Below are 11,986 nucleotides of genomic sequence, written 5' to 3' on the forward strand. Positions count from 1 at the left end.
ATATGTGGTGTGTATGTTTTCTCTCTGTTCACCATTATAATAATTCCAAATGGGGGGAAGTATACTCTCAAGGGAAGGAGAGTATACTATACTTATCTATAAAAATGAGTTTACAACTCAAATACTTTTATCTATCTTTTTTTCTATATTTTACCACCTCATTGAGATATGGATTATCATCATAGAAGTCGGAAAATATGGATCTATGTGCTATGCAGGTATAACGGTCACTTGATTTTAATGATGAAAATTGTCAAGTGGTTTAAAAGATAATAAATCCAAAATTCAAATGGAGTTCGGTGCTATTGATTCAAGAAATTATTGGTGACAATTATCGAAGGAGAGTTGAATACAAATATCATGTGGTTCTTGATGATGACATCCAAACAAGATACCACAAGCCTCATCATTCAAAGATATCAAGTGTCAGTTAAAAGTGCTAGACATTATTGAATCAATTAGGGGACTTGAATACTTGAAGTTATGAAAACATGAAAGCTCATCTGATCTTGCGCTTAGGGTTTAACTAGTCTAGATCCGTTTATTGTAAAAGAAACAAGAGTAAGTCTTGAGATATTAAGGCAATGCATAGACACATAAAATTCTTTTCAAACCTCTTTTTCTTTTGATAAAATATCTTTAAAACATTCCAAGAGCATTCTTAATTGGTTAGAAGCTTGGTTAATCAATTATGATGGTATTTTACACTGATTAATTAATTAAGGGCTTATTCTAATCAATTAAATATATTTGTAACACATCTTAATCAATTAAATAAGTTGTAAATTGATTAGATGAGTCAAAACTGAAACTTTCCTAATTTGAGTTGGTTAATTGATTATCATAGAGGGTTAATGGATAAATAATTAAAATGGTCCATGAATTATTTCCTTTTATAGCCAAAGTTTTTCTTTATGAAGTAAATTTCTCCTCATTTGAAAACATACTAATTTTTTGAATAGAAACTTTATTCTATAATTCTTTCTCTTATTCTCTTATAAATTTTCTTTTTCACTAGAGTTTCTTTTGTACTGGTGTTGTTCTAATGGTGTTGTTCTAAAAGTATTTATTCAAAACTAAACTTGAAAACATATTAGGTGAATTTCGTTGAGCTAAAAGCTCGGATTGTTGGTGAAAGGTTTTTGGGTTGATCTTGGGCAAAAGCTCAAGTTGTTATGAAAGGTTGTTTAGGATGACTCGGTGAAAAACATAAGTTTGTTTTAGTGGAAATATCAAGGGTTTCAGGGTTCTTGGAAGATGCATTTGAAGTGAAATTTGAAATATCAGATGAGGAATCCTATGAAGACTCTGCTAAAGAATTATTTGCAGTATCAATTAAGAATTTCTTAAAGCATCATCAGATGAATCATATGAAAAATCATCTCAAGATTCTTTTAATGTATCAGATGAAGAAAAAGGTCCACATTTGTCCTTCAGTTAGTCAAAGTCAAAAAAAATCCAGGTGGCATTATTTTATGCTGATGTCGATATAATATAAATAAAGAACCATCCAATCATCCCATTTATGATCTTGGATGTAAGACACTTGGCAAATAAACATCCAATGGCTCTGTTTTAATGTTAACAACATAATTAAAGATTTGTTTAATTTTAGAAAGAAAAACAAAGCATGTTTGAAGATTGAAGAAGATATTCAACCTAACCCAGAACATCAAACCCGGAAATGCTTTTCTAAGCTTCCTGCAAAAACTCTTACTTTCTCTTGAAACTGGAATCAATCAATCAATTCAATTCAAGAAATGTTCCTTTAGGTTTTATAGGTTTATTTGTTTAGAGAGAATGTGCAAGATCTGTTTCATTCACACCGAAAAACAAGGATGAAAAGGGTAAGATTTCCCCTAATTGTCTACTGTCCAATTAAATGAACGGTTTGGCTGTGGTTTTGTTGCTGAGGCTGATGTTGATCTCCAACCCACCTGCTATAGAATGCTTTCACTGTTTTTGTTCCTCATCCTTCTCAAGAACATGAACTCAGTGTTGATGTTTCCGCCAGCAAAATTCACGCTAGCGCCGCTGTTGAAGTGAGTGAAGAAATAAAGGGGATTGTTGCCTTTTACTAACAGCAAAACAAACGCGCAAAGAAATAAATGGGATTGTTCTTGCATATCTTTTATTTTTGTTATGGCTTTTTACAATTTTGTGTTGTGCGTGAGGAATTGGAATTGAAACAAGTTTGAGTTAGAAATTTTGAGCGATTGTTATTGATGTTTTTGTGTGGGTTTTAAGATGTGTTTTGGTTAGAACTTATGGAATTGTTGTTGAAACCCAGATTGTTGTTGATGTTTTTGGTTAGAAATTTGGGGTTTTAGGGTTCATGACGTTAAAACTCAAATTGAAGAAGACAAAGATTAAAAGTAAATATATATCTCATTTGTAAATAAAATTACAAAAGGTGAAGAGATGTAGTGGTAAACATGTTATGCTACAATCAATTTGTCCTAGGTTTGAATCCTAACATATAGGGTAAAATTTCAAAATGATTATGGAAATTTTGATTACTTTTTTGATAAACAGATGCTACGCGTACAAACATGTGCCACACAAGCAAAAGTTGACGCCGTTAGTAAAAATTGGACGGAAAAGACTAACGTGGACCTTTTCAAACAATTAAAGGATCACTTTGAAACTTTTTAAAAATAAAGGACCAAAATGTACCCTGAGGTATACTTAAAGGATCAAAAGAGTATTTAGCCAAGATTAAATTATGAAGTCTTGAGCCATCTTGAATAACTAACGCTAAAGGAACAAAAAAAAAAATTTGGCACCTAAGATGCAAACCAAATTGCTTTTACAAGAATGTTTTTCAATAGAAGTAAATCACTATTAAATTGAAAGAGGCTTTTCAAAGCATATGTCTAATAGGTAGTTCTTTTTTCATTCTTATTCATTCCTCTCATAATCTTCTTCTTGCATCTTCTTCCTGTATTCTTGGCTTTTTTATGCTACTTGAGTGTTCTCATCACCACTATCACTAACAATGACACGAAAGAGTGTTTCCACAGCTCGTAGTTCATATGCTCTAGCCTATGTTTCAAATGATTTCTAATCACAAAAGCAAGAGATGAACTTCCTCTAGCATTTCACTGATTGTCAACTTATCCTCTCTCATTATATGGATGAGAGCTACTTTGAGAGATTCTATTTCTTCAACACCTTTGATCAAGCCAAGCTGAGATACTTTATCCGCAACAAGTCCAGGGAAATTTTTTTCAAAGCCATTGAAGATGGTCTACGCAGATCTTCGCTATAAGGATGAGGTAATCACTATTGAGGTATTTTCCTTTTTATTTTGCATCAGCTCCCTCTACACCACTGAGGCTCCTAACTTTATAGAACATTTTTTACTTTCTCTCTTCTTCTCAATCTCTTCTTATCGACCCGTTAGTTAGTAGGTCACATATTCCCTCTTACTGTGGAATTTATGACACCGAATGTTTGTCTCTTTCATTATATGGTTACTCATGTGTTAATCCTTAGATAGTTCATTCTTGGGAAATCTCTAAAACTGATACATGATCACATGGTTACTAGCCAATAAGATTGAAACTAATTGGACTAGTGGATTACTCCAACACATTTTGAAGACCCATAGAAATGAAAATGGTTACCATATGATGGTTTGATTATGAAAATTATGTTGCATGTGGGATTTGATGTAGAATTGGAAGAGCCGATTAGGAGTTGGACTTAAATTGGGAAGCACTTCTTCAGTTAGATGTAGATCAAGGACGATAATGGAGTCTCAGTGTCCCCTAAATGAAAAAGAAAGCTCCTCGACTCGCTTCTCAGTAAAAAGGAACTTCAAACTTGGAGGCCTTCGACTATGAGACCCCTTAAGCTTCTTCCACCGAATCGTTGATTAACACCCTCATTACCAACCAACAAGCACATACCAGGACCATGATCCGAATGACTGCCCAAATCGCATTCCTAACATACAACCTTGCTGATTCAAGAGTACCTTTCCCTCCTGGACTTTTTGGTGATAAAGACGATGGAAACAATTAGTAGCATTAGCTTCTTTTGTATTGAGACTTCAAATATATTTCTGTAATTTGATGATCATAACACTTGTATCATCGATAGAGCCTCGCGACGCTGATAAATCGACAAGTTTCTTACAGGCTTGAAAGGGTCCTTGTTTATTGTTCCCTACACAAAGAGGACGAGCTATATCTACTGCTTCCTGATTACTAACCTGAACAAGATTGAAAGAGAAACTTAATCAGTTAATAGTACTATAATCGAACAATGATGCAATTAAAGAATTTCATTATATCATTACAATTAATTGATTAAGTTTTATACCTTGTCCCATAATCCATCTGAAGCTAGGATTAGCAAGTCATGATGAGGTTCAATTCTAAGAACTTTGGTCTCAGGTTCTGCTATCACCCATTGTTTCATGTGTCTATCTCCAATGCTCCTAGAAACAGCAAGAGAGCCTTGGATTCTCCACACGCCACGGCACATATCAACATAACCACCCTACAAAACAAACCAAAATTTAATAACAACATTCAAGATATACTAAACTACAAATTTTTTCGATTACCAAAGACCTATCACAAGGCAAATTACCTGAGTTTCGATCCTGTCTTTTTCATCTTTCCTCGAAGGTTTGTGATCAGATGTTAAGGCCTCAGCAACACCTCCTCGGCTAATAACAGCGCGACAATCGCCCGCATTGGACACGATAAGATTACCGTTCTTAATCAATGCTGTTACACAGCAAGAACCACCATGAACATCCTCTTTTAAGAAATCTGAATCTGTTTTGAGGTAGCCATGCTTCACTGCTTCCTCAATATCACTCTCATCTCTTCTGATCACTTCTTCCATTACATTCTTTTCCATGTTATCTGCTGCGAATTCTGAAGCTTTTGCACCTCCATGCCCATCAAATATGCCAAAAAAAGCCTGTTTTGTTTCTTCGTGAAGATCATCAGAAGCCGAATAACGATCCTCCATATGTTTCCTACTTCCTCTCTTACAATATACAGAAAAACCGTTTCCCTCCACCTCAACAACGTCCTTCTCCGGTGCCGGAGTCATTGCCGCCGGCGGGACTTCGATAGTCAGAGAAGCAACGGGTATATGAAGCTTAGCCGGTCTCTTTCTCTTCAAAACAGGCGAGGAGAGAGAGAATTGGCAAGGAGAGGGGAGAGAGAAGACATTAGAATTTGAAACGACAACCGAGCAAGACATGGTTGTTTCTTCTTTTGTTGTTTTGAATTTGAAACTGTTGTGTTTTTTTTGTTTACGGTTTGAATGGAAAATGAGAAATAGAGAAAAAACAAAGAGGTATTTAAAGAAGAGAATGTGTGCTGTGCGGTGGGTCAACAAAATTGAGGTTTGATTAGTCAAACGTTAATGTTTTTTTTTTGTGTGATGAAAGTCAAACATTAATGGTTAGTAAAAACATTGTAGGACTCCAGATAATTTTGTGGCTGTTATTTTCGGGTAAATTAAGATAATTAACCACATACATGGGATCCGCTGTTCGTGCCGGTTTTTATTTTCTAGAAGTTGCATACTAGTAATTGCATAGGATTTTCTATTTTTATCAAAAGTGATGAATGTGTAACTTTCAAATGTTGGAACCTTGTCATTTACAGCAGTCTCATTTTACTGGTAAAAGTAAAAGTAAGATGTTGAATTATTCTTTGTATGCATAGAAAAATGTAAAAATATTTTATAATTTTTATTAAAAGTATGCATAGAAATGTAAAAATATTTTATACTTTTAATTAGATGTTTAGAACTGATTGAACTTTATTCTAACTACTCTAAAGTAATATTAATGAATCATTGTGATTGCATTATAAAAAAATTATATGAAGAGTGCATAAAATGAAACTCAATTAAAATATTAATTTGTATTATACAATTACTAGTATCTTATAGATATGTTCACATCTACCCATGAATTCAAATGAGTTAACAAATTTCAGTTGTTAAAATTTTATTAAATCTATTTTAAATATTACTCCATTTTTTTCAAACCTAAAATATATGACAGTTCTCTGTCAAATTTACAAATTTTACAAATCTAAAATATATGACAGTACCTTGTCAAAAAATTCAAGAACAAAAGATAAAATATTTAAAAATTAAACAAATAATGAAAATATAAATATACTAATTAGATCTGAATATCTACCATTATAAATAAAAATAAAAATTTTAAATCCATGGTGCATAATATATATATATTTATTCTCATATATTTAAAATAATGATATTAAGTAATCTCCATTGGATAGTGTAATAAATATAAGGATCTCAAGTTTAAAACGCTTTGTTAAATTAATTCTAAGATAAAAAATTATGAAAATTTCATTAGAGTTTAATGATAGTACACTGTCAGTGTAAAAAAAATTACACAAACATCCAATTAGAATGGCTTAAAGTGCCAAATCATAAAAGTATTTTAAAATTTACAGTGTGACTTGGCGCTTTACATGATCGTCAATGGTTGACAGTGTAAAAATAATTTACACTGTTAGTGCATCATTCCTTTTCTCATTTCATAATTTGTTTTTTATTCTTATTTATACAAATAATTATATAAATAGTTAAATTTATAATTTTCATAAAACTATTTGTAACTTATTTCCGTTTATAAAAATAATTATAGCTTATTCAATTTATAAAATTGACTATATATTAATACATTTTTATTTTTTATCATTATTTTTTTATGATTAACATTTATCATTAAATTTTCATGACTACCATTTAACTTATTTTTATCATGATTACAATTATGAAGTTAATTTGAAAAGATTCTGATAAATTTTAGTTATTTCATAAATTTACAAAAATTACAAAATCTCAATTGATTTTGTTTTTTTATTAACCTTTCTATAAAAATCTAAATAATTTCAAAATATACTTTATCTCAAATAAGGATCTAAATAATTACAAATTAATTTTTATTCTTATATTTTTATATTATAAATTAAATACTTAATCTTGGAATAAAAAAAGTTATAACTTGTAGTAAGAAGAGTAATCGTAGTTTTTCTAGTTCTTATGTTTAGTATTTTTTTTAAATATACGTGCTTTTTATTAATATTTCATAAAAATACATGATTTTAATTTTTTTTAGTAACAAAATGTTATTTAAACTATAATAATACTTAATTTAAATTTTAAACAAATCATAATTTTGCCAAAAAATTAAATTAAATGATATTAATCTTATTAATATTTTTTAGAAAATATAATATTTTAATAATTATCAATAAGAAACTCATTTTTTAAATAAAATTTGTTTAAACATGATAGTAAGTATAATTACATTAAGTTAAAAAGACAACTTTTAAATTATTTTTATAGTTAAAATATTTTAAATTGAAAAACTAAATTATTCGTATGTTTTCAAAATTTTGCAAGTACATTACATGTGGCCTGCTTTAGTAAAAAATATTAACAAATAAAATAAATCAATTATTAAATTTTATATAGGAAAGAGAAAAAAGAAAAATCTTTTTGTTCTAAGAATATCAAATAATTATAAGTAGATAAATAAATAAAATGGTAATTTAACATTTATTAGTGTAGATATCAGTAGGTAAATAAAAAATTAGATTTAAGAATATCGAAAAATCAATTACAATATTAAATAATAATTTGACATTTATTTTTTATATACAACTTAATACATATTTATTAATTTTTGATACTCCTACATTTTATCACTACAGAATATTTACTTTAATTCAAGGTAGGTACTCATTCATGGCCTACAAATGAAAGAATAGTTGAGTAGATAGATTAATAATTTGATTTCACAATACCAGAAGAAAAACCACATCAAAACACATATGTAGCTCCCAATCTGCTAAAATTCTAACACTTCACATATCATATTTATATACTACATATTTTCAACTAAAAAAAAGTTCATAAGATAATTAAACTACATTATTATTTTCTCTAATGCCGAAAACAATGGTATTGAGTTATTTTGCCAAAAGTCATTATTACCCTAGCACTTCCTCATTAACTTAGAGTTTTTAATAGGGATACTTATGCTTCAGCAGATGAAACAGTATCCCAAGCTCTTTTAGAAGACCGCAATACATGAGAGTGTGGCATTCAAAAACATCGACGATAATAGAAATACCAGAGGTTAGTTTGAGCTCGTAGATAATCGGAACTTGCTTCACCTCAAATCAAGTAAAATTCAAGAAAAATTGCTCAATTGGTGGTAGTCATTTTGTCTTTGGTTTTTCGATATTATATCTGCGATGTCTTCTTTAAGGGAGTTTTGAATTGTTGTTATTATTGGGAGTATTTTTCTGTAGTTTGGTGCTTGAATGGGGTAGGGTGGTCACAATAACCCTGGTCAATTTTGAGGTTCTTATGTTGGTTTGGTGTTATTTTTAGTTCTAGAGGCGCTTGCTGAATCGGATTGGAAGCTGCTATTGTATTCTTCTGGTGCTTCAAATCTGTTGATGTCGTATATCAAAAAATTAAAAATATATTAAAGAGGCATTCCTTTTGCCTTTCTATTATAATATATTACTTTTTCAAAAAGAAAACTAAAACTCCATCCTGCATTTCAATGTAATGTTATAACAACAAAAGATAATAATTATTTAATTATAGGAAAAATAAAATAAAGATGTCCAACTTTTATTAGGTGGAAAATATAAAAATAAATAAGATAATACACATCATACTTTTTTTTCGGATCTGTAAAAGAAGGGATATAGGTTAGATTTTGGAGTACAAGGTTTATATATAACTTGTCTCTCCCATAGGAGCAACTGCATATTGAAAAACATATATTTTTCTCATTTCAAAGCATTATTGAAGAGTCACATAGGATTCAACTTCATCAGGTGATGGAGCCTCTAAACAGTGATGGAGCCTATTTCAAAGCATTATTGAAGAGTCACATAGGATTCAACTTCATCAGGTGATGGAGCCTCTAGACAGGTAATGAAGTCTGTTTCAAAGAGTCATTGAAGAGTCACATAGGATTCAATTTCATCAAGTGAAGGAGCCTCTAAACAGAAAAATTTAAAGTAAGTGCTTGCAATTTTAGAATTACAACTGTCTTCAGCAAAAAATATTTGTTTGGAGGAAATGATTTTATGCATGCCACGAGAAAACCTATATTTGCATTCAGAGAATGACCAATATCAGACAATTCATACCCATAGGAGTAATTCTCATCCGTTCTAAAATTTCTAGCTCTGGCTCTTTCCTCAAAATGTCAGCTCCCTTCTTTCAAGGTGCAACTTCAGTTCCTGAATTAAAGAAGAAAAAAACACAACAAATTGATCAACAATGAAATCCAAGAAAAACTGATTAAGGATGTAATTTATGCAAACAATGTTGATATGAACATTTTCTTTTCCCATGATGTCTTAACTGCAATACAGGAAAAAAATCATAACTAATAGGCAAACAGAACATCAATTTTGTATGAATCGAAATTGATTGATTGAATAAATAACATCTCTTATCAAACACCTCCAAGCCATGTAACATTAATAATAGCCTAAAGTGTCGAATCAGTTGCGTTGAATCTATGGAGTAGAGAAAATCGACTGTGATTAATGGCTTATTTATATGAAATGAATGATCAAACGAATTATCGGTGTTCCATTGTCCTGGTAAACAGCGAGAAAATGGATCTATTGATAGATCTGAAAATTTCTAGTTGTTTAATCAGATGGCTTATCATGTAAATTTCAGGTACTTTACTTTTTATATATTAATAATAGATTACATATTAAATAATATAATATAGTCCTGAACTCGATTGTCAATATTGTTGTGTTGAATGTCTAGTCTCATATTTAAACTCCTGATGAACTTACATTTAAGTACATGAGTTTGGATGGTTATTTTCATTTCAATTAGATATAAAAATAATTAATATAGAAATTATATTTTAAAAGATGTGCATTCAATTCATTATAATTTTAAAATATGTATTTTTTTTGTTTGAATATGAAACTCAGGTTCACAACCGATGACGACATATCTTCAAACGATAACTTAATTGCAGTGTTGATTGAAATCTCGTTACGAACTCCTATATGACTAATTCCTTGATGCTTTGGCCCAACATCCGAAGTGATACTTGCAAACACTTTCACACTTAAGTCAATAGATATTAGAGGTAAATGGTGATTTTAGGTTTAGAGAATGTGAGAATGAATATGAAGCCTTTGTAAGACTTTTATTGTGGAGTCTTATGGTTCTCAAGAGCCTACACCTTATGTTTGTTATAGTTGTCATAGGATCCAATAGTCCATGTGACCTAATGGTTAGGTTTTGATAAAGTGTTTCTTTAGGGCGTATCCATCTCCTATGCCACTCAACTTATTAGAATTAATGTGACCAAGCTCTCTAGATAAAGGGCTTGGTCCAATCTTATTTACCTTTAGGACCTCATGTCTCTTAGGTTTCAGGCCTATTTGGTCAAATGAAACTTTAGATCAAGCCACTTTTGGGTCGGGATACTTCTAGACCGAGTATACTTCTTGGTTTAATCATGCCTACCTTTTTGGTTTAGTCATTAATGGCAAGATCAATGAACTGACTAAAAATGACAATCATTTTGACGAGTGGGAGAGACGTAATGGTATTGTCATTTATTGGATAAATGCTTCGATTTCTCTTGGAACTTTAGAGAGTGTTTCTTCCACTCAGAACATTTAAGCCTTTAGGATTGAACTCTATAATTATTTCTTCAAGGGTGATTATTAGGTCCAATTTTATTCTGGCCGCTTGCAAGGCCTATAAATTAGGTCCAATTTTAGTTTAATATTCACAATATATGTTTCTTTTATTTTGGCCGCCTGCAAGGCCTATAAATTAGGTCCAATAATAAATTTTTAAGAAGAAGGCGCGCGAAACAAATGGACTTTTATCCATACCGAGGACACACAATCACATTCTCCATCATATCTCTCACCATTAGATCTAATCAAATGACAACTCATATAAGACATTGAATCACATACAAATAATTTTAACCGCTCATACTATATAAAGACTAATTCGCGCCATTTTAGGTAAAACTATTTTTTTCTCATTCAGTGACTTGGACCTTAGAGTGTTAACCATTGAGGTTCACCCATTCTTCACCACAATGGAAGTTTAATCCATCGCTTATGAGCTCTATCACATTACTTCATCACCTATCTCTAGTTCGTGAACAAAATAGAGGCACCGTTTGTGGGAATCGACTGCTGATTTCTACCTTTTTTCATGAAAAACCATTGTCTCTTCAATGAATATTAAACCAATATCTTTCCCAAATAGATTAAATACCAAACTCATAAAGCCTTGGTGAAATCAAAGATTACTAGCTTTTTTGCTCAACAACGTGTCGTTGTTGTGCCTGCTGGAGCTAACAAGGCTTCACTTCTTCCTCGGATAGAAGATGCTCTAGTTTTAGTGACCACTCTATTTGTACATGCATATCAAGATTTTGTTCCTACGAGAGTAGACCATGGAACGTTCCAAGCTCTTCCATTTTTCCAACCTCTCGATAGCTTTAACAACGACAACCTTTCAAGCTAACCTAGGCATGCAAGGAGATATTGATATGCTAAATTGAGTCTATAACTTAGTACAACAACAAAAATCTCAAGCTTTGATGGACATGATACTCAGAATTGAAGTGAACACGTAGTGCACTCATCCGAGAACCTCCACCATGCGTGAGGCAACTTTGCACAGCAACCAAAGAGTCATATCATTGTCCACTCCAATAAATGCAGCTTCAACTTACAAAGTAATCCCAAGATCATCAAGTCGTACCTTAAATAGAGGACATCAAACTCTTCCACCCGTCTCCGAAGGGAGAAGTGGAAGCCATGCTCCACTAGAGGATTGTTGTCCTCGTAGCTTGTCGACACACCACTCTTAGAGATGAGAAAGGCATGCCATAGATGCACCAACCTTTGAGCGAAAGAAGAACCATTTATCC

General features: G+C 31.4%; 1 protein-coding gene across 1 annotated transcript; it reads right to left on the reverse strand.

The window, feature by feature from the left end:
- Window positions 1-2,810: 2,810 nt before the first annotated feature.
- LOC131656376 (probable protein phosphatase 2C 25) lies at window positions 2,811-5,279 on the reverse strand. Its single transcript, XM_058926109.1, has 3 exons — window positions 4,603-5,279; window positions 4,330-4,509; window positions 2,811-4,219 (listed from the first exon to the last, which is right to left on the reverse strand). Exons 1-3 carry the CDS (start codon window positions 5,227-5,229, stop codon window positions 4,058-4,060), a joined length of 969 nt encoding a protein of 322 aa, XP_058782092.1. The 5' UTR covers window positions 5,230-5,279; the 3' UTR covers window positions 2,811-4,057.
- Window positions 5,280-11,986: the final 6,707 nt, after the last annotated feature.

The sequence above is a fragment of the Vicia villosa genome, linkage group LG3 (genome assembly GCF_029867415.1).
Source record: "Vicia villosa cultivar HV-30 ecotype Madison, WI linkage group LG3, Vvil1.0, whole genome shotgun sequence".
NCBI lineage: Eukaryota > Viridiplantae > Streptophyta > Magnoliopsida > Fabales > Fabaceae > Vicia > Vicia villosa.

Bases quoted from the DNA above. Each gene is read 5' to 3' on its own strand.
- LOC131656376 (XM_058926109.1), bottom strand. From the start codon at position 5,229: ATGTCTTGCTCGGTTGTCGTTTCAAATTCTAATGTCTTCTCTCTCCCC. The intron at 4,510-4,602 runs GTAATTTGCCTT...TTTGTTTTGTAG, and splicing joins AAGACAGGATCGAAACTCAG to GGTGGTTATGTTGATATGTG. The intron at 4,220-4,329 runs GTATAAAACTTA...AATCTTGTTCAG, and splicing joins CAGATGGATTATGGGACAAG to GTTAGTAATCAGGAAGCAGT.